Source organism: Gorilla gorilla, chromosome 9, assembly GCF_029281585.2.
Source record: "Gorilla gorilla gorilla isolate KB3781 chromosome 9, NHGRI_mGorGor1-v2.1_pri, whole genome shotgun sequence".
NCBI classification, from domain to species: domain Eukaryota; kingdom Metazoa; phylum Chordata; class Mammalia; order Primates; family Hominidae; genus Gorilla; species Gorilla gorilla.
Genome location: NC_073233.2, coordinates 7,183,904 through 7,209,185, shown reverse-complemented (window position 1 = coordinate 7,209,185; position 25,282 = coordinate 7,183,904). Strand labels below are relative to the sequence as shown.

The 25,282-nt window shown below is 51.9% G+C and overlaps 1 protein-coding gene across 1 annotated transcript; it reads right to left on the bottom strand.

Moving 5' to 3' along the window:
- Positions 1-1,777: 1,777 nt before the first annotated feature.
- Positions 1,778-18,486, bottom strand: TALDO1 (transaldolase 1). The gene is made up of 8 exons (XM_004050375.5): positions 18,301-18,486; positions 11,747-11,870; positions 8,680-8,787; positions 7,485-7,616; positions 3,283-3,458; positions 2,858-3,055; positions 2,369-2,514; positions 1,778-1,989 (listed from the first exon to the last, which is right to left on the bottom strand). The coding sequence occupies exons 1-8, from the start codon at positions 18,395-18,397 to the stop codon at positions 1,957-1,959; spliced, it is 1,014 nt and encodes a 337-aa protein (XP_004050423.1). The 5' UTR covers positions 18,398-18,486; the 3' UTR covers positions 1,778-1,956.
- Between the last annotated feature and the right edge of the window lie 6,796 nt (positions 18,487-25,282).

The window sequence follows — 25,282 nt, the reverse complement described above, 5'->3', positions numbered from 1 at the left end:
TGTCCCCTCTTGCACCCTGGATGGGCGGGGCATGCCCAACGCAGACTGGAATTGAGGGGCGGTGGCCAGATGGCTGGTGTAAGGTAGGGTAGCTTGTTTTAGGTTCAGGGTGAGAAGCTGCAGCTCCATCCTACAGCCCAGTGCTGTCCCTGCCCTTGGAGGGGTGGGGGCAGGTCCAGAAGCTGCTCCAGACACTAGCAAACGGGCTCAAGTGACCCTCCTTTTGCAGTGCCTGGCATCCCTGGAGCCAGGAAGGACTAACCTGCAGCCTGCAAAAAGGCATGGGGCACAGGGGCCTAGACCTGGCAGAGGCTTTCAAGGAGGGGAGGAGGAAGGGGTTGCCCTAGAGCCGTGAGGAGGTCCCCTGCTGACTTCTGGGTGGGGCCCAGGGCAGTCCTTGGATCACTAGCAAGGTGGGCCTTTCATGTCCACAACTGGGAGCCTGGACAGATGTGGGTCCAGGAGCCCCCTTGCCTTGTTCTCCCTGCAGCCTGACCAGGACTCGGTGTGGCACTCACCCTGTAATGTTTCTAGGAACAGAGGGACCACCGCATAGACCACCCATCACTGAGCCCACCAAGCCCTTCGTAGTGCAACCCATTGCATTCGAACTCCAGTTGACGAACTATTTGCAGGGCTGGGGCTGCTGCGCTGGGTTTCAGGTTCGGGTTAGGATCCGTAAAGGTGGCCGGGTGCAGTGGCTCAGGCCTGTAATCCCTGCACTTTAGGAGGCCGCAGCAGGAGGATCGCATGAGCCTAGGAGTTCGAGACCAGCCTAGGCAGTGTGGTGAGACCCCCATCTCTACAAAAAATAGAAAATTAGCCATGCATGGTGGTGCACGCCTGTAGTCTCAACTACAGGCGGGAGGATCACTTGAGCCTGGGAGGTGGAGGCTACAGTGAGCCAAGATTGCATCACTGCACTCCAGCCTGGGCAACAGAGTGAGGCCCTGTATTGAAAAACAGGGAGAGGCCGGGCACGGTGGCTCATGCCTGTAATCCCAACACTTTGGGAGGCCGGGGTGGGTGGATCACAAGGTCAGGAGTTCAAGACCAGCTTGGCTAAAATGGTGAAACCCTGTCTCTACTAAAATACAAAAAATTAGCCGGGCATGGTGGCAGGCGCCTGCAATCCCAGCTACTCGCGGGGGCTGAGGTAGAGAGAATCACTTGAAACTGGGAGGCGGAGGTTGCAGGGAGCCGAGATCGCACCACTGCCTGGGGCGCACCCCGGCCCGGGCGACAGAGTGAGATTCCGTCTCAAACAACAACAAAAATGGGGGTGGCGACTTCAAGGCCAGTGGCTGGTGCATGTCGTGCTGCCCCCACAAGGTGGCACCATGACCCCATGCAGGAACCTGGCATCCCATGTAAGGTCTCAGCCACAACAGGACAGGAGGGGGGCGGGGGTCATGGGCAGGGCAGCCTTGACAGGGAACAGGAGGCCCAGGCCCTCAAGAGCAGGAGGGAGGGTCCGGCTGGGACTGCTCCTCTGGGAGACATCCACATCTGCCCACGCTTGGAGGCTTGAGATTGTTTCAGTGTTCATCTGTGACCCACCTGGGACAGCACCTTGGGAGCCCCTGGCATCAGAAGCCTGCCCTTTGCCTAACTCCACCAATGGCCTCCCAGCAACAACCCTGACCCTGGGTTCCCAGGTGGTGGCCCAGGCGGTGGGTTGTCTGGGGTACCCTGACCCCGACCCCATCTCTGAGTCCTAACCCATCACAGCTGGGGCAGGTGATGCTTAGGGGACAAAGGGGACGGAGACAGTGAATGAAACAGCACAGGAAAAGTGACTGCTTTAATGTATTAGGCAAAATTTTACATAAAATCAGAAATCTATGATCTGTCCCTGCTCCAATTTGTAAAAAACGCAACATTCATCAGAAGCCACGTGCAGTCACATCCCAGCTGGCCGGCGGTGCAGATCTGGAGTCCAGCCTCAGGGATGCGCTACTTTCCATTCTCTGCATTGAACATTCGTTCCTAGAAACAAACAGAGCATGAGCTGTGTCTCCCCACCCTACCTTCTGCACCTTGAAGCCTCACAAGGCACCATGTGGAGGGAGGGAGGCCCTTGTGGGGTCTGCACTCTGTGTGGAGGCCACGGCCACAGGGTGGCCAATACCACAGTCACCACACAGGCCAGAGAGGAGCCAGGACCCACCAAGCATCCCGGGGGCACCCCTGGGTGCCATGCACCCTCCACCCTGGGATGGCCTCAACAGGCCCCACTTGGCGGACAGCACGTGAATGAGACCTGGGGTCTCACCGAAGTTTTAACTCTGCCCAGCTTGAACCCCGACGCCCAGGCCCGGGCTCTCATAGGGCTTGGCATATGTGGCTACCCACACACAACACTCACTGTCAGCATCCGCTCCAGCTTCACTGCATCAGCGGCAAACTTGCGGATCCCGTCAGAGAGCTTCTCCACAGCCATCTGGTCCTCGTTGTGCAACCAACGGAAAGACTTCTCATCCAGGTGGATTTTTTCCAGGTCACTGGCTTGGGCTGGGGGACAAGAACCAGCCTTCCATGCCTGCTCCATGTCCCTGCCCACCTTGGCCCCTTGGGCTCAGGGCCTGAACTGCTGCACCCAAGCATCTCCCACCAGGGCCAGGCCTCGGCCCCAGCAAGGCTCACGCTGGAAGTGGGGTTCAGCCCACAGAGCCTTGGCTGATGACTTGAGTGAGATGTGTTAGGAAAGCCAAGCCCTCCATTGAGGTCTACTTCACCCTCATGTCTCCCGAGATGAGCTCGCCCCACAGGTGGGAGGGATCACCCACAGGGCAGCGTGGCAGGGCAGTGCTGGCCTTGCCCGAGCAGGAGCCACAGCTGGGCAGTGGGGCCTCACCCGCCTTGGCTGAGAGCACAGGCACCAGCTTGGCGTTGTCCTGCAGCAGCTCTCCCAGGAGCTTGGGTGAGATGGTGAGGAAGTCACAGCCGGCCAGTGCTTTGATCTCGCCCGTGTTGCGGAAGGAGGCGCCCATGACAATGGTTTTGTAGCTAAACTTCTTGTAGTAGTTGTAGATTTTAGTGACACTCTTTACCCCTGGAAAGAGACCAAGCTGTGACCAGGAAGGCTTCGGCAGAGGTACCACCCCACCTGCCCTCCCAGTGCCTGCCGGCTGCACTACCTTGAGCCGCCACCCCTGCCTGCCCCGCGCCGACCTGTGCATCTCACTGCTTGTTGATGCGGCAGCTCCATCTCGGGCTCTTCCTGCCTGAGGTGCTGCTGAGGCTGCTCCCCTTACCCCATTACCACAGAGGGACCCTCACCAGGGTCTTCCAGGGGCTCATAGGATTTCTTGTCGGTGTTTGCCACATGCCAATCAAGGATGCGCCCAACAAATGGGGAGATGAGGGTCACACCCGCCTCGGCACAGGCCACAGCCTGGGCGAAGGAGAAGAGTAACGTCATGTTGCAGTGGATGCCGTGCTGCTCCTCGAGCTCCCTGCGGGGCGGGGACAGGTGAGGGCAGGGCAGGTGAGGGCGGGGCAGGTGAATGCAGGCCAGGTGCCCGCCCAGAGCCACAAGCTGCCAAAGACGCTCACGGGCCTTACACTAAAAAGGCAGGAACAGGCTCATGCCATTGTTAAGAACAAATCGGTAACACTCGAGGGCTCTAAGTGGATAGTGGGTTATGGGTGACCAGGATTTTCTCCAACCCACATGACACAATAAAGGCAAGGGAGGCCCTCTGGGTGCCCGTGCTCTTGTGCCAGGCCATCACCTCATCCCAGAACTCACCAGGGCTCAGCTCCCAGGCTAGAACCACTGAGTCATCTCTGACCACATTCCAGTCCTCACCCTGTTCCACCCTACCCATTCCTGGGGCCACCCTGCAGCAGGCCCGTAGCACCCTGGTTTCTGCTGAGAGGAGCCCCTTGGCCACACTAGGCCCCTTGCCCAAATCTCAGTGCACTTTGGACATCCTGGGGTTGATCCCCAAGGACAGGGCAGTGCCCATACTTTGCCATGTGGCTGGGGCATGGGATGAGACAGCCAAGGCTCTGCTCAGGCACCTTCAGACACAAGTTCCCTGCCCAGGCGCCTCTGCCACATGGCCACACGGGGGTGTTCGAGGGGGACAGCAGATGGCACAGCTGAGTTGGGAAACAGCCTGCAGTTCCTCCAGCAGTCACCCAGAGACTCCACTCCTAGGCATATGCCCACGAGAAACAAAAACACATGTCCAGGACAAAACTTGCACATCCGTGTTCATGTCAGCAGATGTGTTCATAGCAGATGTGTTCATAGCAGCAGATGTGTTCATAGCAGATGTGTTCATAGCAGCAGATGTGTTCATAGCAGATGTGTTCATAGCAGATGTGTTCATAGCAGATGTGTTCATAGCAGATGTGTTCATAGCAGCAGATGTGTTCATAGCAGCAGATGTGTTCATAGCAGATGTGTTCATAGCAGCAGATGTGTTCATAGCAGATGTGTTCATAGCAGATGTGTTCATAGCAGCAGATGTGTTCATAGCAGATGTGTTCGTAGATGTGTTCATAGCAGCAGATGTGTTCATAGCAGCAGATGTGTTCATAGCAGCAGATGTGTTCATAGCAGCAGATGTGTTCATAGCAGATGTGTTCATAGCAGCAGATGTGTTCATAGCAGATGTGTTCATAGCAGCAGATGTGTTCAAATCAGATGTGTTCAAATCAGCAGATGTGTTCATAGCAGCAGATGTGTTCATAGCAGATGTGTTCATAGCAGATGTGTTCATAGATGTGTTCATAGCAGCAGATGTGTTCATAGCAGATGTGTTCATAGATGTGTTCATAGCAGATGTGTTCATAGCAGCAGATGTGTTCATAGCAGCAGATGTGTTCATAGCAGCAGATGTGTTCATAGCAGATGTGTTCATAGCAGCAGATGTGTTCATAGCAGCAGATGTGTTCATAGCAGATGTGTTCATAGATGTGTTCATAGCAGCAGATGTGTTCATAGCAGCAGATGTGTTCATAGATGTGTTCATAGCAGATGTGTTCATAGCAGCAGATGTGTTCATAGCAGCAGATGTGTTCATAGCAGCAGATGTGTTCATAGCAGATGTGTTCATAGCAGCAGATGTGTTCATAGCAGCAGATGTGTTCAAGTCAGCAGATGTGTTCAAATCAGCAGATGTGTTCATAGCAGATGTGTTCATAGCAGCAGATGTGTTCATAGCAGATGTGTTCATAGCAGCAGATGTGTTCATAGCTGCAGATGTGTTCATAGCAGATGTGTTCAAATCAGCAGATGTGTTCAAATCAGCAGATGTGTTCATAGCAGCAGATGTGTTCATAGCAGCAGATGTGTTCATAGCAGCAGCATACATCACAGCCCGAGAAATGGAAACCGACCACAGCAATATACATCACAGCTCAAGAGATGGAAACTGACCAGGTGTCCACCAACAGATGAATAACTGTGGCCTATCCATAAAATGGAGTATTTTCCAACATATAAAAACAAATGGTCCGGCCAGGTGCAGTGGCTCACACCTGTAATCCCAACACTTTGGGAGGCCGAGGTGGGCGGATCACCTGAGGTTGGGAGTTCGAGATCAGCCTGACTAACATGAGAAACCCCATCTCTACTAAAAATATAAAATTAGGCGGGAGTGGTGGCGCCTGCCTGTAATCCCAGCTACTCCGGAGGCTGAGGCAGGAGAATCTTTTGAACCCCAGAGGTGGAGGTTGCAGTAAGCTGAGATAGCACCATTACACTCCAGCATGGACGAGAACGAAACTCCGTCTCAAAAAAAAAAAAAAAAAAAAACCACACAAATGAGGCCAGGCACAATGGCTCATGCCTATAATCCCAGCACTTTGGGAGGCCAAGATGGGTAGAGATCTCTTGAGCCCAGGGGTTCGAGACCAGCCTGGGGAACGTGGTGAAATTACCCAGGAGTGGTGTGTGTGCTTGTCATCCCAGCCACTTGGGGGACTGAGGTGGAAAGATCGCTTGAGCCTGGAGTCAAGGCTGCAGTGAGCCAAGTTCGTGCCACTGCACTCCAGCCGTGGTGAAAAAGTGAGATGCTATCTCAGAGCAGGTCAGTGATGGCAGGTGGTAGAACATGCAAACACACAGATGTGGAAACAAGACACCTCTTCCTGATGTGAATTATTTGAGTATAGCATTGGCTGCTTCTGGGTGAGAACATCATAGAGGAGTTTTACTTTGTTTTATACATTTTCTGTCTCTTCCACTCTGAACATACATATGTTTGGTTTGGTTTTTCTGAGACAGGGTCTCACTCTGTCACGCAGGCTGGAGTGCAGTGGTACGATCATAGCTACTGGAACCTCAACCTCCCAGGCTCAAGCGATCCTCCCGCCTCAGCCTCCTTAGTAGCTGGAATCACAGGGGTGGGCTAGTTTTTTTTTTTCTTTTTTTCTTTTTTTTTTTTTTGAGATGGAGTCTCATTCTGTCACCCAGACTGACAATGGTGCAGTCTCGGCTCACTGCAACCTCCACCTCCCAGGTTGAAGTGATTCTCCTGCTTCAGCCTCCCATGTAGCTAGGATTTCAGGCACCTGCCACCATGCCCAGCTAAATTTTTTGTAGTTTTGGTACAGACGGGGTTCCACTATCTTGGCCAGCCTGGTCTCGAACTCCTGACCTCAGGTGATCTACCCACCTCAGGCTTCCAGAGTGCTAGGATTACAGGTATGAGCCACCGTGCCCGGCCTAAAAGTTTTCTTTTCTTTTTGAGACAGAGTCTTGCTCTGTCACCCAGACTGGAGTGCAGTGGTGTGATCTTAGCTAACTGCAACCTTCACCTCCTGGGTTCAAGCAATTCTCCTGCCTCAGCCTCCTAAATGGGACTACAGGTGTGTGCCACCACGCCTGGCTAATTTTTTATATTTTTTAGTAGAGACGGGGTTTCACCGTGTTAGCCAGGATGGTCTCGATCTCCTGACCTCGTGATCCCCATGCCTCGGCCTCCCAAAGTGCTGGGAGCCACCGTGCCCAGCCTAAAATTTCTTTATATTTTTGTAGAGACAAGGTTTCACTTTGTTGCCCAGGCTGGTCTGGAACTCCTGGGCTCAAGTGATCCTCCCATCTCAGCCTCCCAAATTGCTGGGATTACAGGCATGAGCCATTTTGCCCAGCCAGAATATATTTTATATAACAATAGTTTACTTTTTAAAAATCATGTAAACATAGGCTTGTGTTGATCAGGACAGAGGAAGGACAGAATCTGAATCTGCAGGTGCTAACTAGTGGCTTTTCTTCTCTGCTGGGTGGGTGGACGGTACTTCCTGGGAAATCCCTCATTTCTGATCACCAGCAAGTGAGGGAGCTGGCTCTGGAGCAGAGGGCAGATCTAGGCTGACATGAGCTGGTCAAGTCCAAGTTGTGGGCTGTGCTCCCCAGTCTGGCATTCCCCAGGGCTGAGAGAGTCAAACTTGCCTGATGCCATGTAGACCCTGCTCCAACAGAGGAAAAATCTCTGAGAGCTCCTTCCTTGTGGGGGACCACTTACTTTCCAGCCTGAATTCCTTCCCAGGTTGATGACAGCTTTATAAGAATTCGGTCCTTGCTGATCCCAGCTTCCTTGTAGAGCTCGATGAGCCGCCTGGCTCTGGCCACCATCGCATCTTTATCAAAGGAGAGCCTGTAGGAGCAAGAAGAACCCATCCCCTCAGATCACGCAGGTTGCCCACCACACAGAGCAAGCTGGAGGCCGGGTGTCTGCCCGTCAGTTTTGAGCAGCACCTCCGTGAGCCCCAACCACTGCCCCCAACCTTCCCCTCACTTGAGGTTTGCAGAATGGCTCTGACAGCAACTCACACCCAGTCTCACAAACAAAGGTCCTCAGTGGGATCCATAGGCTATAATTTGTATTAAAAAACACTAGGCCAGGCGCGGTGGCTCACGCCTGTAATCCCAACACTTTGGGAGGCTGAGGCGGGAAGATCACAAGGTCAAGGGATCGAGACCATGCTGGCCAACATGGTGAAACCCTGTCGCTACTAAAAATACAAAAAATTAGCTGGGCATGGTGGCGGGTGTCTGTAGTCCCAGCTACTCGGGAGGCTAAGGCAGGAGAATCGCTTGAACCCAGGAGGTGAAGGTTGCAGTGAGCTGAGATCGTGCCACTGCACTCTACACTGGCGACAGAGCGAGACTCTGTCTCAAAAAACAAACAAAACAAATCAAAACAAAAAACACTAGCAGCCAGGCACAGTGGCTCATGCCTGTGATCCCAGCACTTTGGGAGGCCGAGGCAGGTGGATCGTGACGTCAGGAGTTCAAGACCAGCCTGGCCAAAATGGTGAAACCCCATCTCTATTAAAAATACAACAAATTAGCCGGGCATGGTGGCAGGTGCCTGTAATCTCAGCTACTTGGGAGGCTGAGGCAGAGAAACGCTTCAAGCCGGGAGGCAGAGGTTGCAGTGAGCTGAGATTGCGCCACTGTACTCCAGCCTGGGTGACAGTGCGAGACTCCATCTCAAAAATAAATAAAAATAAAAATAAAAAACACTAGAGATCAGCTGCTTAACAAGGAGCTCCTGGTCATCACTACCAACTGTGGGAGAGCTCAAAATAAACCTCCTCTTGGGCCCTTGGGATGAAGACCATGGGTGGAGCAGCCCCTTGACCTCATGTTGGCATCCACGTGTGCAACTGTGGACACCTGACCAGCCCGTCCAGTGCAGGAGCAAGCATCCTTACCTTGCGTCTACTTCTGTGGATACTCGGCCTGGAATCTTCTTTAGTATTTCTGCTCCAAACAACACAAAAAGTTTATCAATAGCATTTTTAATCTGGTCCTCTTGTGACCTGAAATTCAAAGGGAAAAAAGCAGGTTAGAAGCTTCTGAGGTTCGCCAGGCGCGGTGGCTCACGCCTGTAATCCCAGCACTTTGGGAGGCCGAGGCAGGCGGATCATGAGGTCAGGAGATCAAGACCATCCTGGCTAACACGGTGAAACCCCGTCTCCACTAAAAATATTAAAAAATTAGCTGGGTATGGTGGCGGGTGCCTGTAGTCCCAGTTACTAGGGAGGCTGAGGCAGGAGAATGACGTGAACCTGGGAGGTGGAGCTTGCAGTGAGCAGAGATCGCGCCACTGCACTCCAGCCTGAGCGACAGAGCGAGACTCCATCTCAAGAAAAAAAAAAAAGAAGCTTCTGAGGTTCAAGTGCACAAGACTCTACAAAATAAATTCTGTTATTTCTTTGCCAAATTTCCTTCCCTCCATCTTTTTTTTTCTCTTAAAACATTTTTTTATTGTGGCCAAATAATACATATAACATAAAATTTCCCATCTTATCCTTTTTGTTTTTCCAAGACAGGGTCTCCAGCTAAGGCTGGAAGCGCAATAGTGTGATTATGGCTCATTACAGCCTTGACCTCCCGGGCTCAAGTGATCCTCCTGCCTCAGCCTCCCAAGTAGCTGGGACTACAGCTGCACACCTCTATACCTGGCTAATTTTTTTGTTTTGTTTTGTTTTGTTGAGATGGAGTGTCACTCTGTCGCCCAGGCTGGAGTGTAGTGGCACAATCTCGGCTCACTGCCAGCTCTGCCCCCCGCGGTTCACGCCATTCTCCTGCCTCAACCTCCTGAGTAGCTGGGACTACAGGCGCCGGCCACTGTGCCCGGCTAATTTTTTTGTATTTTTGGAGAGACGGGGTTTCACCGTGTTAGCCAGGATGGTCTCGATCTCCTGACCTCGTGATCCGCCTGTCTTAGCCTCTCAAAGTGCTGGGATTACAGGCATGAGCCACCACGCCTGGCCCATGCCCAGCTAATTTTTATATTTTTTTGTAGAGACAGAGTTTTGCCCTATTGCCTAGACTGTTCTCGAACTCTTAGGCTGAAGGGATCCTCCCATCTTGGCCTACCAAAGCACTGGGGTTACAGGCGTGCACCACTGCCCCCAGCCCACCATTTTTAAATGTATTCAGCACATTCACAGTTCTGTACAACCATCACCATCCATCTCCAGAGCTCTTTTCATCATCCCAAACTGCATCCCTCTATCTTTTGGCACTTGCAAAATATTATATTTTCTATCTCTTCAAAGTTACTGGACAGACACCCGGTGAAGTCCATGATTCTGTTCCAAAATCTGAGCAGCCTTGTTAGCCCACTACACACAGGAAGATCTTCAGCTAGACGCTCAGAGGTTAGAATTCTTGGGCCAGACTGGGTGCAGTGGCTCACGCCTGTAATCACAGCACCCTGGCAGGCCAAGGTGGGCAGACTGCTCAAGCTCAGGAGTTCGAAACCAGCTAGGGCAACATGGCGAAACCCTGCCTCTAAAAACAAATACAAATATTAGCCAGGTGTGGTGGCGTGCACCTGTAGTCCCAGCTACTTGGGACGCTGAGGTGGGAAGCTGGCTTGAGCCTAGGATGTAGAGGCTGCAGTGAGCTGAGATTGTGACACTGCACTCCAGCCTAGGTGACAGAGCCAAACTCTATCTCAAAAAAAAAAAAAAAAAAAAATTTGGGGCCATCTGGACATGGGTGCAGGGCTCATCTGTTGATCACCCAGCCAAGCAAAGGCACCAATGTCATCCAATAACAGGAGCACCAAGGCCTCGCTGATGCCACAGGGGTGCAACACCACGAGATGAGGAAAAGGGAGCTAAGAAGAGAGAGGAGAGGGTCAGACTCCGTGTCCAGAGTGGCTGTCACAACATGGTCAGGGGAGCCACTCACCAGCCACCTGGACCTAAGCAAAGCCAGTACCAGAGAGGGACCTGCTCCTGTGTGGTGCCCACGTTGCCTGCTCGGCACCATCTTCAAGCTTTGAATTATTACCCTGAAGAGAATCTAAAATGACATCTAAAATATGCAAAGCCACAGGCATGAAGAGGGCTCTACAGTTGCTTGGTTGGGTAAGGGAGTGGGGACCTACTGCAAACAGGTGCCAGAGAACATTCTGGGAGTTATAAAAGCTATTAAAAAATTAAAAAGCCAGGCACGGTGGCTCACGTCTGTAATCCGAGCACTGTGGGAGGCCAAGGCAGGTGGATCACTTGAGGTAAGAAGTTCGAGACCGGCCTGGCCAACATGGTGAAATCCTGTCTCCACCAAAAATACAAAAATCATAGCCAGGTGTGGTGGCGCATGCCTGTAATCCCAGCTGCTCGGCAGGCTGAGGCAGGAGAATCGCTTGAATCTGGGAGGCAGAGGTTGCGGTGAGCCGAGATTGTGCCAGTGCACTCCAGCCTGGACAACAAAAGCAAAACTCTGTCTCAAAAAAAAAAAAAAAAAAAAAAAATACAAAAATGAGCCAGGAGTGGTGGCACACACCTGTAATCCCAGCTAATTGGGAAGCTGAGGCAGGAGAATTGCTTGCACCAGGGAGACGGAAGTTGTAGTGAGCCAAGATTGCTCCACTATACTCCAGCCTGGGTGACACAGCGAGACTCCGTCTGAAAAGTAAAAAATAAAATGACAGCCAGAAGGTAAGTGTTACCAGAGTTGGGGAGACTGACTACAGGAGGGGAGGAGGGGCCTCTGGGGTTCTGCAAGTGCTCTGCATCTTGACTAGGGTGGTATTTACAGGGTACACACATTGGCAAAACTCTCTGAACTGCTCATTTACCACGGGTGCAGGTTACTTCATGCAGATTACACTTCAATAAACAAAAATAGGCAAAAAGATAGGGTTTTTTCCCCCCTTGAGTTCATCGTGTTTGAGAACTAAAATTCAGTTTGGGAGGGAAGCAAGGCCAACTAGACTAGCACGAGGGCCTAGCTGGGACCCTCCCGAGTCCAGGCACTCACCCGCCCAGCTTCCGGCCATAGGCGATCGCCTCCTCCATCAGCTCCTGGTAAGCGGGCATCTGTGCTGCGGCCAGGATCAGGGATGGGTTGGTGGTAGCATCCTGGGGCTTGTACTCGTCGATGGCTAGGGAAATAGTTTTCAAAAGCCAAAGTAAGTGGAGCGCTTGCTTCCAACTGGAAACATGTGAAGGAACCCTGTAATTCCCCAGGACGTTAGGGGAGTCCAGAGCATTTCCCAAAGCGGGGTCCAGCCACACTTCTCACACCTTCTTCTGGGTCACTGAAGGTTCATCAAGAGGCGGCTGTTTGCATAATGATGAAACAACAAACACTAAGTGCCCAGCGATCAAATATGCCCCTGCAAGAGGTGACCTGTAACAGCATGGGAGTGAGCGGTGCGACAGCTGGGAGAACGCTGGTCGAAGGAAAATGTGCGTCCCACTGCCGTACCACCACAAGGAGGCGCGCGGTCTAGTCATGACCCACATGTGAACGCTGATCTTGTGGACTGGGTCATTATCACCACACCCAGCTGCAACAGAGTCAAGAAGCCAAGGGGAGCCGGGCGCGGTGGCTCACGCCTGTAATCCCAGCACTTTGGGAGGCTGAAGCGGGTGGATCACAAGGTCAGGAGATCGAGACCATCCTGGCTAACACGGTGAAACCCCGTCTCTACTAAAAATACAAAAAACTAGCTGGGTGTGGTGGCGGGCGCCTGTAGTCCCAGCTACTCGGGAGGCTGAGGCAGGAGAATGGCTTGAATCCAGTAGGCGGAGCTTGCAGTGAGCCGAGATCGCACCACTGCACTCCAGCATGGGTGACAGAGTGAGACTCCATCTCAAAAAAAAAAAAAAAAAAAGGCCAAAGGGAAAAGCACTCAGGACACACAGCATTGCTCCAAAAATTATTACCTGCAAGCCTAGCAAGGCTAGCTGCTGAAGCAGCCTCTAACCTGAAACCAGTTTATCTAATAGTTGCTGAACCGCACTGCTGCAACTTTAAGACTAATTTTATCCACTGCTATCACTCACCAGTCATTCTTTTTAGGTTTCATAGAAAGACTAAATTAGCCAGGTGTGGTAGTGCATGCCTGTAGCATCAGCTACTCAAGAGGCTGAGGCAGGAGGATCGCTTGAGCCCAGGAGGTTGAGACTGCAGTGAGCCATGATCATGCCACTACACTCCCACCTGGGCCAGAGAGCAAGACCCCATCTCTTAAAAAAATAAATTCAGGCCGGGTGCAGTGGCTCATGCCTGTAATCCCAGCATTTTGGGAGGCCGAGGCTGGTGGATCGCCTGAGGTCAGGAGTTTGAAACCAGCCTGGCCAAAATGGTGAAACCCAGTCTCTACTAAAAATACAAAAATGAGCTGGGTGTGGTGGCACATGCCTGTAATCCCAGCTACTCAGGAGGCTGAGGCAAGAGAATCACTTGAACCCAGGAGGTGGAGGTTACAATGAGCTGAGATTGCACCACTGCACTCCAGCCTGGGTGACAGAGTGAGACTCTGTTTCATAAATAAATAAACAAACAAATAAATAAATAAATATCGCATTCAGTAGCTTCTGCAGGTAACTTGACAAAACCTAAGAATCCTTTTAGTCGGAGTGGGCAACTTTGACAATGTCCCAAGTTTTTGTTCAAATTGTACTGGTGGTCCTTTTTATAAAGCTGACATTCTCTGCTTTAATCAACCCAGTCATAAAATGCTACTCAGTGGCTGGGCACAGTGGCTCACACCTGTAATCCCAGCACTTTAGGAGGCTGAGGCGGGCAGATCACGAGGTCAGGAGATCCAGACCATCCTGGCTAACACGGTGAAACCCCGTCTCTACTAAAAAAAAAAAACAAAAAAAACAAAAAATTAGGTGGGCATGGTGGTGGGCGCCTGTAGTCCCAGCTACTCTGGAGGCTGAGGCAGAAGAATGGTGTGAACCCCGGAAGGTGGAGCTTGCAGTGAGCTGAGATCACGCCACTGACTCCAGCCTGGGCCATAGAGCGAGACTCCGCCTCAAAAAAAAAGAAAAGAAAAGAAAAGCAAGTAGAGAATTTATTTATGGACAGCTCCAAAACAGAAAGGCAGGAAAGATTCCTCCCTTGAAGAGAGAAAGGAGCAGGTGAAAGGAGAGGAGAAGAAGGTCAGTGATGGAAATTCTGTTTTCCAAGGCCTGCTCCTGAGGCCTAGAGTGCCCCAACATTATAACAGGGCTGTGGGAGTTATGAGACAGGAACTGTGTACACACACATGCATGCATGCACACACATCAATTACCTTCAAAATGAGGTTGGTGGTTTATTATTATTGTTATTTTGAGATGGAGTCTCGCTCTGTCGCCCAGGCTAGAGTGCAGTGGCGTGATCCCGGCTCACTGCAACCTCCATCTTCCAGGTTCAAGCAATTATCTCGCCTCAGCCTCTCGAGTAGCCAGGATTACAGGCACCTGCCACCATACCCGGCTAATTTTTTGTATTTTTAGTAGAGATGGGGTTTCACCATGTTGGCCAGGCTGGTCTCGATCTCTTGACCTCAGGTGATCCACCCTCCTCGGCCTCCCAAAGTGCTGTGATTACAGGCGTAAGCCACCAGCCAAAAATTTTTTGTAGAGATGTGGTCTCACTGTGTTGCCCAGGCTGGTCCCGAACTGCTAGGCCCAAACAATCCTTCTGCCTCAGCCTCCCAAAGTGCTGGGGATTATACGCATGAGCCACCGAGGCTGGCCCCAACTTTCTCTTGTTCTTTGGACAGATCGAAGACCACCCAGTCTGCTTGAACTGCAATTTTTTTCTTCCCAAATAAAACGTTAAATTTAGAGATTCGTCTCTACATTTTATTTTGACTTCAACACAGATACCACAAGGTTATCTTCAACAAGGACTGTTAGCTGGGAGTGGTGGCGCACATCTGTAGTCCCAGCTACTTGGGAGGCTGAGGTGGGGGGATCACCTCAGCCCAGGAGGTCAAGGCTGCAGGTAGCCGTGTTACACCACGTGACTGCACCACTATACAGCCTGGGTGTCTCAAAAAAACCCCCAAAAACAAAAACCCAAGGATTCTTTTGTTTATTCTTAAAACTATTGTTTCTTTTAACACATTAGTTCTTTCTCACATAACCAAGCTAGGAATTCAAAGAAGCCAACGAGGCTTAACCTGGGGTCTTGTTCATCTGGCTGTCCAAATGGAAAGTGGAGGTGAAGAGTTATGGCCATTGACACCCATAGAATGGCCCATTGCTCCAGATTAGCCAGTTCAGTAACTTTTTTTTTTTCTTTTGAGACGGAGTCTCGCTCTGTCGCCCAGGCTGGAGTGCAGTGGCACGATCTCGGCTCACTGCAAGCTCCGCCTCCCAGGTTCACGCCATTCTCCTGCCTCAGCCTCCCGAGTAGCTGGGACCACAGGCGCCCGCCACCATGCCCAGATAATTTTTTTGTATTTTTAGTAGAGATGGGGTTTCACCGTGTTAGCCAGGGTGGTCTGGATCTCCTGACCTCGTGATCCGCCTGCCTCGGCCTCCCAAAGTGCTCAGATTACAGGCTTGAGCCACCGCACCCGGCCCAAGTTCACAAGTTCAGTCACTTTATTTGGCAAATAAGTATCTTTTTTATTTTTTGAGACAGGGTCTCGCTTTGTCTCCTAAGCTGGAGTGCAGTGGTACAGTCACAGCTCACTGCTGCCTCAACCTCCTGGGCTTAAGTGATCCTCCCAACTCAGCCTCCTGAGTAGCTGGGACTATGGTGTGCACCAATACGCCTGGCTATTTTTTTTTTCTTCTTTTTTGTAGAGATGGGGTTTTACCATGTTGCGCAGGCTGGAATAAGTACTTTCAAAGGGTCCTTTAATTACAAAACTATAGAGGTAGAGAACAGGTTACAGGTTGCCAAGGAACAGGGAATGAGGGGTCTCTCAGGGACACGGGGATCTCAGTGACAATGGGACAGCTATGTCCTGTCACAGTGGTCCAGGAATTTACACACTTTATGAAACTGTCACATAGCCTCCTTGCCCCAGTGCAGGGGGAAGCTGGGGAGCCCTGAGCCAGGCCTGCAGTCTATAACAGCATCAGCACCACAGCAGTGCCCACTTCCCAGTGTGGATGCCATGCCATGGTCACATGAGATGTCACCACGGGGGACAGTGGTTGAAGGGTTCACAGGACTGTATGGGCTGATTTTGCAACTTCTGTGCATCTATGCCCATTTCAACATGACAAGTTAAGAAAAAGCCTGTTGTGCATCTATACCCATTTCAACATGACATCTGGCACAGTGCTGACACAGGTCTGCCAGAATGCACTGAATGAGGCACTGAAAACAGCCCATTTCGTCCTGTAAAATCACCCCTTGATAAAGTCAGCTTTTAGCAAATGGCTTTTACAAAATTAAAACAAAACCAAGGCCCATTGGGGCAAAAATGGGTTTCAGGGTCCAGGGATCCTTAAACTGAATGCAAAATGGGGAGGATCACATTGTGGGAAGAGCATTCACAGCTTTGATTCTATTTCCAGAGGCCTGTGCCTCCCTCCCACAAGGAGTTAAGAACCTTCACTTCACAAACTACAGATCACAAACCCAACAGACTATTTGACAACTATATAACATTTATGAACATATACTATCAATGAATGTATTTTTTTGTTAATATTCATTAAAAAAATATGTCACAACTTGGGTTTAGAAGATTTTTTTTTTTTTTTTTTTTTGAGACGGAGTTTTGCTCTGTCGCCCAGGCTGGAGTGCAGTGGTGTGATCTTGGCTCACTGCAACCTCTGCCTTCTGGGTTCAGCGATTCTCCTGCCTCAGCCTCCCAAGTAGCTGGGATTACAGGCATGCAACACCACACCCAGCTAATTTTTGTATTTTTAGTAGAGACGGGGTTTCACCATGTTGGTCAGGCTGGTCTCGAACTCCTGACCTCGTGATCCACCTGCCTCAACCTCCCAAAGTGCTGGGGATTACAGGCATGAGCCACCTCGCTGGGCCAGAAGATTTCTTAAAAAACAATACAAAACAAAACCAGAAACCCAGGACTCCCCAGCCCTCCTATGGGTGTGGGTTTAGGGAAATCCATCTTTATTGGCCCTGCACTGCCAAGTGTAATGGACCCGACACTCCGCACCAGCTCTGACCTAACTGGTGAGGGCCAGCAAGGAACAATACAAATGAGCGCTCTGTCCACCGGGCAAACTGCAAATTATTCTCAGTGCTAAGAAGGGAAAAAACTGAGCAGCAGAAAAATGTGTAGCCCCTTTTCTGGAGCTTTCTTTCTTATGAAGAGAGAGGTCTGGACTACAACGGGGGGGCTGTGTGTGTGAGGGATTCACAGCTCTAGCTTTGGATCTCCCAAAGAGGGGTCCGGAGCAGACTGTGGCACCCCAAGCTAGTCACTGAATCCCCATATTTTATGGTTAAGCAGCCAAACATGCCAATTCACTCTCTAGGCTCTGCTAGATAAACAATGCCCTTACTCAGTTACCAAAGAGGAATTAAAGCCTGTTTCTCAAGTCACCATGAGAAAGCAGAAAAGAGAGGAAGTCACTTCCGTATTAGGTGCTCGCAGCATTCATTCATGAAGCGTTTCATGATTTTCTTAAAAAATATTACTTGTTCTCAACAAAACATAGACACAAGGCTCGTCTACTCTGCACTGCAGAGGACAGAAGAGCTAAGTATTAATAAAATAACCCTTCTTTGTATTTTCCAAGTTCTCTCCAATGTAAACAACTCAAGCCCAGGAAAATCCAGTATTTAACAGTGGGCCAACCCTGTGCTTTCACGGGCACCGGCTTTTACCCACCCGGTGCGCCTGGCGGTGGCTGTCCAGCAGGCCGGGCACCTGCCGCCCACGGGGTTGTCCCACTGGGCACCGCAGGGCTCAAGGGCGATGGCAGCACTGGCAGCTTCTGGTCAGAGCTAGCTGGTGTCCCCGCTCTGCAGACACCATCAGCCCAACAAAATTGCATCTGGCTGACCACAAACTGGCCACGTGGAAGTCAGCTCGAAGCTCTACCCTGAATCTCTCCTGAACTCAAAGGCTCTGAAAGCTGCCTCGACCCATGAAGGTGCACAGAGGGGCTCCCGCGGGCTGCCCACAGCCCGTCCCGGGAGCGGGGTCTGAGGGCGCAGCCGACCCCACCCTGGGCGGAGAGCGAGGCTGGGGCTCCGGCTTCGTGCCCCACGGCTCGCAAGGACCCGTCAGTACCGCCCGCACCGCTGATCCCAGCACCGAGTCCCTCACGGCTGACCCCAGCTCCTCACGGCTGCCCCCGGCCCTGCTCCCTCACGGCCGACCCGGGCCCCGCTCCCCTCACGGCCGACCCGGGCCCCGCTCCCCTCACGGTCGCCGCTGGCCCCGCGCCTCTCACGGCCGACCCGGGCCCCGCTCCCCTCACGGCTGCCCCTGGCCCCAACATCCGGCACCTGCGCTCATTCCCCCCGGAACGAGCCGCCCGGGGCACTGCCACCCGGTCCGCGTCCCGGAACGGGGGACCCGGGGAAATCGGGGCGCCGGGGCCTCTGGAGAGCGCTTGCGCCGCGCCCGGGCTCCGCGCCGTCCTCACCGTGGAAGTCGCCCGTGTCGGCCACCACGGTGGTGAACTGCTTGAGCTGGTCCAGCGCGGACTCCATCCTCTGACGCTTCACGGGTGAGCTCGACATAGCAAGGCCGAGGGGGCTGCGGCGGCGGCGGCGGCGACGGGACGGGCGCGCGGACGGCCCACAATGCCCCGCGGGCGGCTGCCAATCGGAAAGCGGCGCGGGAGGGCGAGGCCCGCGGGTCCCTGCGCGCCTGGACGAAGCCCCGCCCCCGGGGACGAAGCCCGAGCGCCACTGCCGGCCGCGCACCGCAGCTGCGGATCCTACAGGCGGGGTCTCCCCGGGTCCTCAGCAGCCGCCGCGGACGGGCCCGGGAAAACACCTGCACGACACGGGGCGGCTGGGCCTCGCCTCCTTCCTGCCCCGCGGGACGCACCGGGAGGGCTGGAGGAGATGGACCCGGCCCGGGCGCCGACTCTGGGGGGCTGAACCCGCCAGGGCCGAACCCGGCGATGCAGGATCCATGGTGGGGCCAGGACTGGGGTCGGGGGCCGCTGCAGGAAGCAGGGGAGGGAGCGGCGGGGGACGCCCTGCGGGTGCAGGAGGCAGAGCCGGGGGCGGCTGCAGAGCCCGGGCGCCGGACGCGGCGGGGAACCTGCTTCTGGGAATCTGTTCCCCCGAGTCCTAAGCCCAGAGGTGTCCGGGGGGCCGAACGGCGAGGCAGGCGTAGGAGGCCCAGCTGCCGCGCTTCTTACCATCGCTGACTTGCAGGGTTCCTTGTATATTCTGATCAAGTCTCTGTCGCTTGTGTCTGCGTTGCAGACACTGTAACCGCCCCATGGGTTCGCCTTACCCGCTGCCGGGACACAGTCTATTGTCAAGACAGGGGAATTGCAATAGAGAAAGCATAATTCACACAGAGCCGATTGTTCGGGAGACCAGAGTTTTATTCCTCAAATCAGTCTCCCCAAAACTCGGGGATCCCAGTATTTAAGGATAATTTGGTGGGTAGGGGGACAGTGAGTCAGGAGTGCTGACTGGTCAGCTAGGGATGAAATCACAGGGAGTCGAAGCTGTCCGCTTATGCTGAGTCAGTCCCTGGGTGGAGGCCACACAACGGGTTGGCAGGTCCAGGTGGGGCCATCCGGTTGTCAGAAATGCAAAAACCTGAAAAGACTTTTTTTTTTTGAGACGGAATCTCGCCCTTGTTGCCCAGGCTGGAGTGCAGTGGCGCGATCTTGGCTAACTACAACTTCCGCCTCCCGGGTTCGAGCGATTTTCCTGCCTCAGCCTCCCGAGTAGCTGGAATTACAGGCGCGCACCACCACGCCCGGCTAATTTTTGTATTTTTAGTACAGACGGGGTTTCATCATGTTGGCCAGGATGGTCTCGATCTCCTGACCTCGTGATCCGCCCACCTCAGTCCCAAAGTGCTGGGGTTCCAGGCGTGAGCCACCGCGCCCGGCGGAAAAGTCTTCTTAAAAGGCAAATCCTAGGCTGACGCGGTGGCTCACGCCTGGAATCCCAGCACATTGAAAGGCCAAAGCAGGCGATCACTTGAGGTCAGGAGTTGGAGACCAGCGTGGCCAACGTGCAAAACCCCGTCTCTACTAAAAATACAAAATTAGCCAGGCGTGGTGGCACATGGCTGTAATCCCAGCTACTTGGGAGGCTGAGGCAGGAGAATGGCTTGAACCTGGGAGGTGGAGGTTGCAGTGAGCCGAGATTGTCCCTCTGTACACCAACCTGGGCTACAGAACGAGACTCCATTTAAAAAAAAAAAAAAAAAAAGGCCAACCCTAGGTTCACAGTAGTGTTGATATCTTTACGAGTAATGGGGAAGTTGCAAATCTTATCTTATGACCTCCAGAATAATGGCTGATAATATTTAGACTTCCAGCCCCTCTCATCCTAACTTGGCGGCTGGTTGCCTTTCATTCATTTTACAAGAACAGTCTAGTTTTGGGGAAGGGCTATTATTTAAACTATAAATTAAATTCCTTCCCAAGACTTGTTTGGCTTATGGCCAGTAATGGACAAGGACCGTTTGAAGGTTAGAAGCAAGATGGAATTGGTTAAGTCTGTTATCTTTCACTGTCATAATTTCCTTAGTTATAATTTTGCAAAGGTGGTTTCAATACTTCCTCTCAGCATGTGTTCCCTTTTCATTTTAATAGTGTCTTTAATGAACATTAGCTTTTTATTTTGACTAAGTTCAATTTATCAAGTTTTAATTTTATATTTACTCCTCTTTTTTGGTATCTTCTCTAAGAAGTCTTTGCTTGCTCCAAAGTGACAAATTTTTTTTTTTTCTTCTGGTGAGATGGAGATTTACTCTCGTTGCCCAGGCTGGAGTGCAATGGCGCGATCTCAGCTCACCGCATCCTCCGCCTCCCAGGTTCAAGCGATTCTCCTGCCTCAGTCTCCCGAGTAGCTGGGATTACAGGCATGGGCCACCATGCCCGGCTACTTTTGTATTTTTGGTAGAGACGAGTTTCACCGTGTTGCCCAGGCTGATCTCAAACTCCTGACCTCGTGATCCACCTGCCTCGGCCTCCCAAAGTGCTGGGATTACAGGTGTTAAGCAACTGCGCCCGGCCAAGGCCCAGCTAACTTTTGTATTTTTAGTAGAGACAGAGTTTCACCGTGTTAGCCAGGATGGTCTCAATCTCCTGACCTCGTGATCCGCCCACCCTAGCCTCCCAAAGTGCTGGGATTATAGGCGTGAGTCACCACGCCCAGCCAACAAAAATATTTTCTTATGATGTCTTGGTTTTCAGCTGTTATGTTAGAGTCTTTGAGGCCACTCCAGTTTTTGGTTTTTTGTTTTTTTGTTTTTTGAGACGGAGTCTCCCTCTGTCGCCCAGGCTGGAGTGCAGTGGCACAATCTCAGCTCACTGCAAGCTCCGCCTCTCAGGTTCATGACATTCTCTTGCCTCAGCCTCCCGAGTAGCTCGGACTACAGGCGCCCACCACCACGCCCGGCTAATTTTTTGTATTTTTAGTAGAGACGGGGTTTCACATGAGCCACCGCACAGGGCTCCCTAGATTTTTGTCTCTGTGACCTAGAAGTGGAAGGTAGTTTTTCTCTACCGCGCCTGGCCCCCTTTATTTTTGTCTCCGTGACCTGGATATGGAAAGTAGTTTTTCTCCACCTGTTCCAGCATCTGTTGAGAGGACTTTCTTCTCTCCATTGAAATGCAAAAATAGGAAATATACATCACAGAAGAAGGTATGGAGCAGGTAGCCATCTTTTGTCTTCCCTTGCCACACTGGAAGAACTGTCTTGGGCCACATGTAAAATATACTAACAATAACTGATGAGCTTAAACAAAATTGCAAATAAAAAATCTCATGTTCTAAGAAAGGTTGCGAATTCGTGTTGGGCCACATGCGGCCTGCAGGCCAAGGGCTGGACAAGCTTGGTGGTATACAGTATTTATTAGGGAAATGCAAATGACAACCACCATGAGATCTGTCCACATGGATCATAGTGAGAACAAAAGACTGGCAACACCAAGTGCCAGTGAGGACATGGAGCTCCAGGAACACCCATGCGCTGCTGGTGGGAATGAAAGTGGAACAAAGGCTGCGTACGGTGGCTCGTGCCTGTAATCCCAGCACTTTGGGAGGTCGAGACAGGTGATCACCTGTGGTCAGGAGTTCGAGACCAGCCTGGCCAACATGGCGAAACCCCGTCTTTACTAAAAATACAAAAATTAGGTTGGGCGCAGTGGCTCACGCCTGTAATCGCAGCTCTTTGGGAGGCCGGGGCGGGCAGATCACGAGGTCAAGAGATCGAGACCACCCTGGCTAACACAGTGAAACCCTTTCTCTACTAAAAATACAAAAAATTAGCCGGGCATGGTGGCAGGTGCCTGTAGTCCCAGCTACTCGGGAGGCTGAGGCAGGAGAATGGCATGAACCCGGGAGGCAGAGCTTGCAGTGAGCCGAGATCGCGCCACTGCACTCCAGCCTGGGCGATAGAGCGAGATTCCGTCTCAAAAAAAAAAAAAAAATTAGCCAGGCATCATGGCATGTGCCTGTAGTCCCAGCTACTAGGGAAGCTGAGGCAGGAGGATTGCTTGAACCTGGGGGGCGGAGGTTGCAGTGAGCCAAGATTGCGCTACTGCACTCCAGCCTGGGCAATAGAGAGAGACTCCACCTCAAAAAAAAAAAAAAAGAAAGAAAGAAAAATGAAAGTGGAACAAAATGAGCTGTGGAAAATGGTCCTATGGTTTCTCGTAAACTTAAGCATGTACTTACCATGGGAACTGGCAGTTCAACTCCTCATTATAAAATTCTCCACAAGAAGATTGGCACACAGATCCTCACAGTGGCTTGATTGACAAAAGGTCCAAACTGGAAGCAACCCAAATGTCCATCAGCAGGAGAATGGGCCAAACTGCAGCCCCTCCACAAAGTGGAGCACTACCCACCATACACAGGGAGCACTACCCACCATACACAGGGAGCACTACCCACCATACACAGGGAGCACTACCCACCATACAAAGGGGAGCAGCCCCTCCACAAAGGAGAGCACTACCCACTATACAAAGGGATCACTGCCCACTATACAAAGTGGAGCACTACCCACCATACAAAGGGAACAGCCTCTCCACAAAGGGAGTACTGCCTACCATACAAAGGGAGCACCACCCACTATACAAAGGGGAGCAGCCCCTCCACAAAGTGGAGCACTGCCCACCATACAAAGGGATTCAGCCTCTCCACAAAGGGGAACATTGCCCACTATACAAAGGGATGGCCCCCAAGGGATGTGGTGAGTGAAAGAAGGCCCACATACACACAGAATGTGGCAGCTCACACCTGCATTCCCAGTGCTTTGGAGGCCAAGGTGTCAGAGGCGTTTGAACCAGAGCAAATCCATCTTGAATAGAGGTGGGGTAAAATGAGTCTGAGACATGCTGGGCTGCATTCCCAGGAGGTCAGGCATTCTTAGTCATTGGATGAGACAGGAAGTCAGCACAAGATACAGGTCACAAAGACCTTGCTGATAAAACAGGTCATGATAAAGAAGTCTAACCCTACCAAAACCAAGATGGTGATGAAAGTGACCTCTGGTCGGCTGGGCCTGGTGGCTCACGCCTGTAATCCCAGCTCTTTGGGAGGCCAAGGCAGGCGGATCACCAGGTCAGGAGATCGAGACCATCCTGGCTAATACGGTGAAACCCCATCTCTACTAAAAATACAAAAAATTAGCCAGGCGAGGTGGCAGGCACCTGTAGTCCCAGCTACTGGAGAGGCTGAGGCAGGAGAATGGCGTGAACCCGGGAGGCGGAGCTTGCAGTGAGCCCAGATCACGCCACTGCATTCCAGCCTGGGTGACAGAGCAAGACTCCCTCTCGGGGGAAAAAAAAGAAAAAAAAAAAGTGACCTCTGGTCGTCCTCACTGCTCATTATGAGCTAATGATAATGCATTAGCATGCTAAGAGACACTCCCACCAGGGCCATGAGAGTTTACAAATGCCATGGCAATGTCAGAAAGTTACTCTATATAATCTAAAAGAGGAGGAACCCTCAGTTCTGGGAACTACCCACCCCTTTCCTGGAAAACTCATGAATAATCCACCCCTTGTTTAGCATATAATAAAGAAAGAACCGTAAGTATGCTAACAGCCTATGCCCCAGGCCCCTGCTCTGCCTATGGAGTAGACATCCTTCAGTTTCTTTACTTCTCTGATAAACTTTTCTATTTATTCTTTTTTCTTTTTTTTTTTTTTTGAGATGGAGTCTTGTTCTTGTTGTTCAGGCTGGAGTGCAATGGCACGATCTCGGCTCCCCTCAACCTCCGCCTCCTGGGTTCAGGTGATTCTCCTGCCTCAGCCTCCCAAGTACCTGGGACTGCAGGCACACACCACAACACCCGGTTGATTTTTGTATTTTTAGTAGAGACGAGGTTTCACCATGTTAGCCAAACTGGTCTCGAACTCCTGACCTTAGGTGATCCACCCGCCTCAGCCTCCCAAAGTGCTGGGATTACAGGCGTGAGCCACCGCGCCTGGCCTGATAAACTTGTTTTCACATTATGGACTCGCCTTGAATTCTTTTTTTTTTTTTTTGGTTTCAGATGGAGTTTCACTCCTGTTGCCCAGGCTGGAGTGCAATGGCGTGATCTCGGCTCACCGCAACTTCTGCCTCCCAGGTTCAGGCGATTCTCCTGCCTCAGCCTCTCAAGTAGCTGGGGTTACAGGCATGCACCACCACACTCAGCTAATTTTGTATTTTTAGTAGAGACGGGGTTTCCCCATGTTGGTCAGGCTGGTCTCGAACCCTCGACCTCAGGTGATTTGCCCGCCTCGGCCTCCCAAAGTGCTGGGATTACAGGCGTGAGCCACCATGGCCAGCTTTTTTTTTTTTTTTTTTTTTTTTTTTTAAGACAGTTTCGCTCTGTCTCGCAGGCTGGAGTGCAGTGGCATGATCTTGGCTCACTGCAGCCTTCGCCTCCCGGGTTCAAGTGGGTCTCCTCTCTCAGTCTCCCAAGTAGCTGGGATTACAGGTGCCCACTACCACACTGGGCTAATTTTTTTTTGGAAGGGGGACAGTCTCATTCTGTTGCCCAGGCTGGAGTACAGTGGCACGATCTTGGCTCACTGCAACCTCTACCTCCCAGGTTCAAGCTGTTCTCCTTTCTCAGCCTCTCGAGTAGCTGGGATTACAGGTGTCTGCCACCATGCCCGGCTAATTTTTGTATTTTTTTTTTTTTTTTTGAGATGGAGTCTCGCTCTGTCACCCAGGCTGGAATGCAGTGGCGTGAACTCGGCTCACTGCAAGCTCCGCCTCCTGGGTTCACGCCATTCTCCTGCCTCAGCCTCCTGAGTAGCTGGGACTACAGGCGCCCACCACCACGCCCAGCTAATTTTTTTTGTATTTTTTTTAGTAGAGACGGGGTTTCACCATGTTAGCCAGGATGGTCTCGATCTCCTGACCTCACGATCCGCCTGCCTCAGCCTCCCAAAGTGCTGGGATTACAGGTGTGAGCCA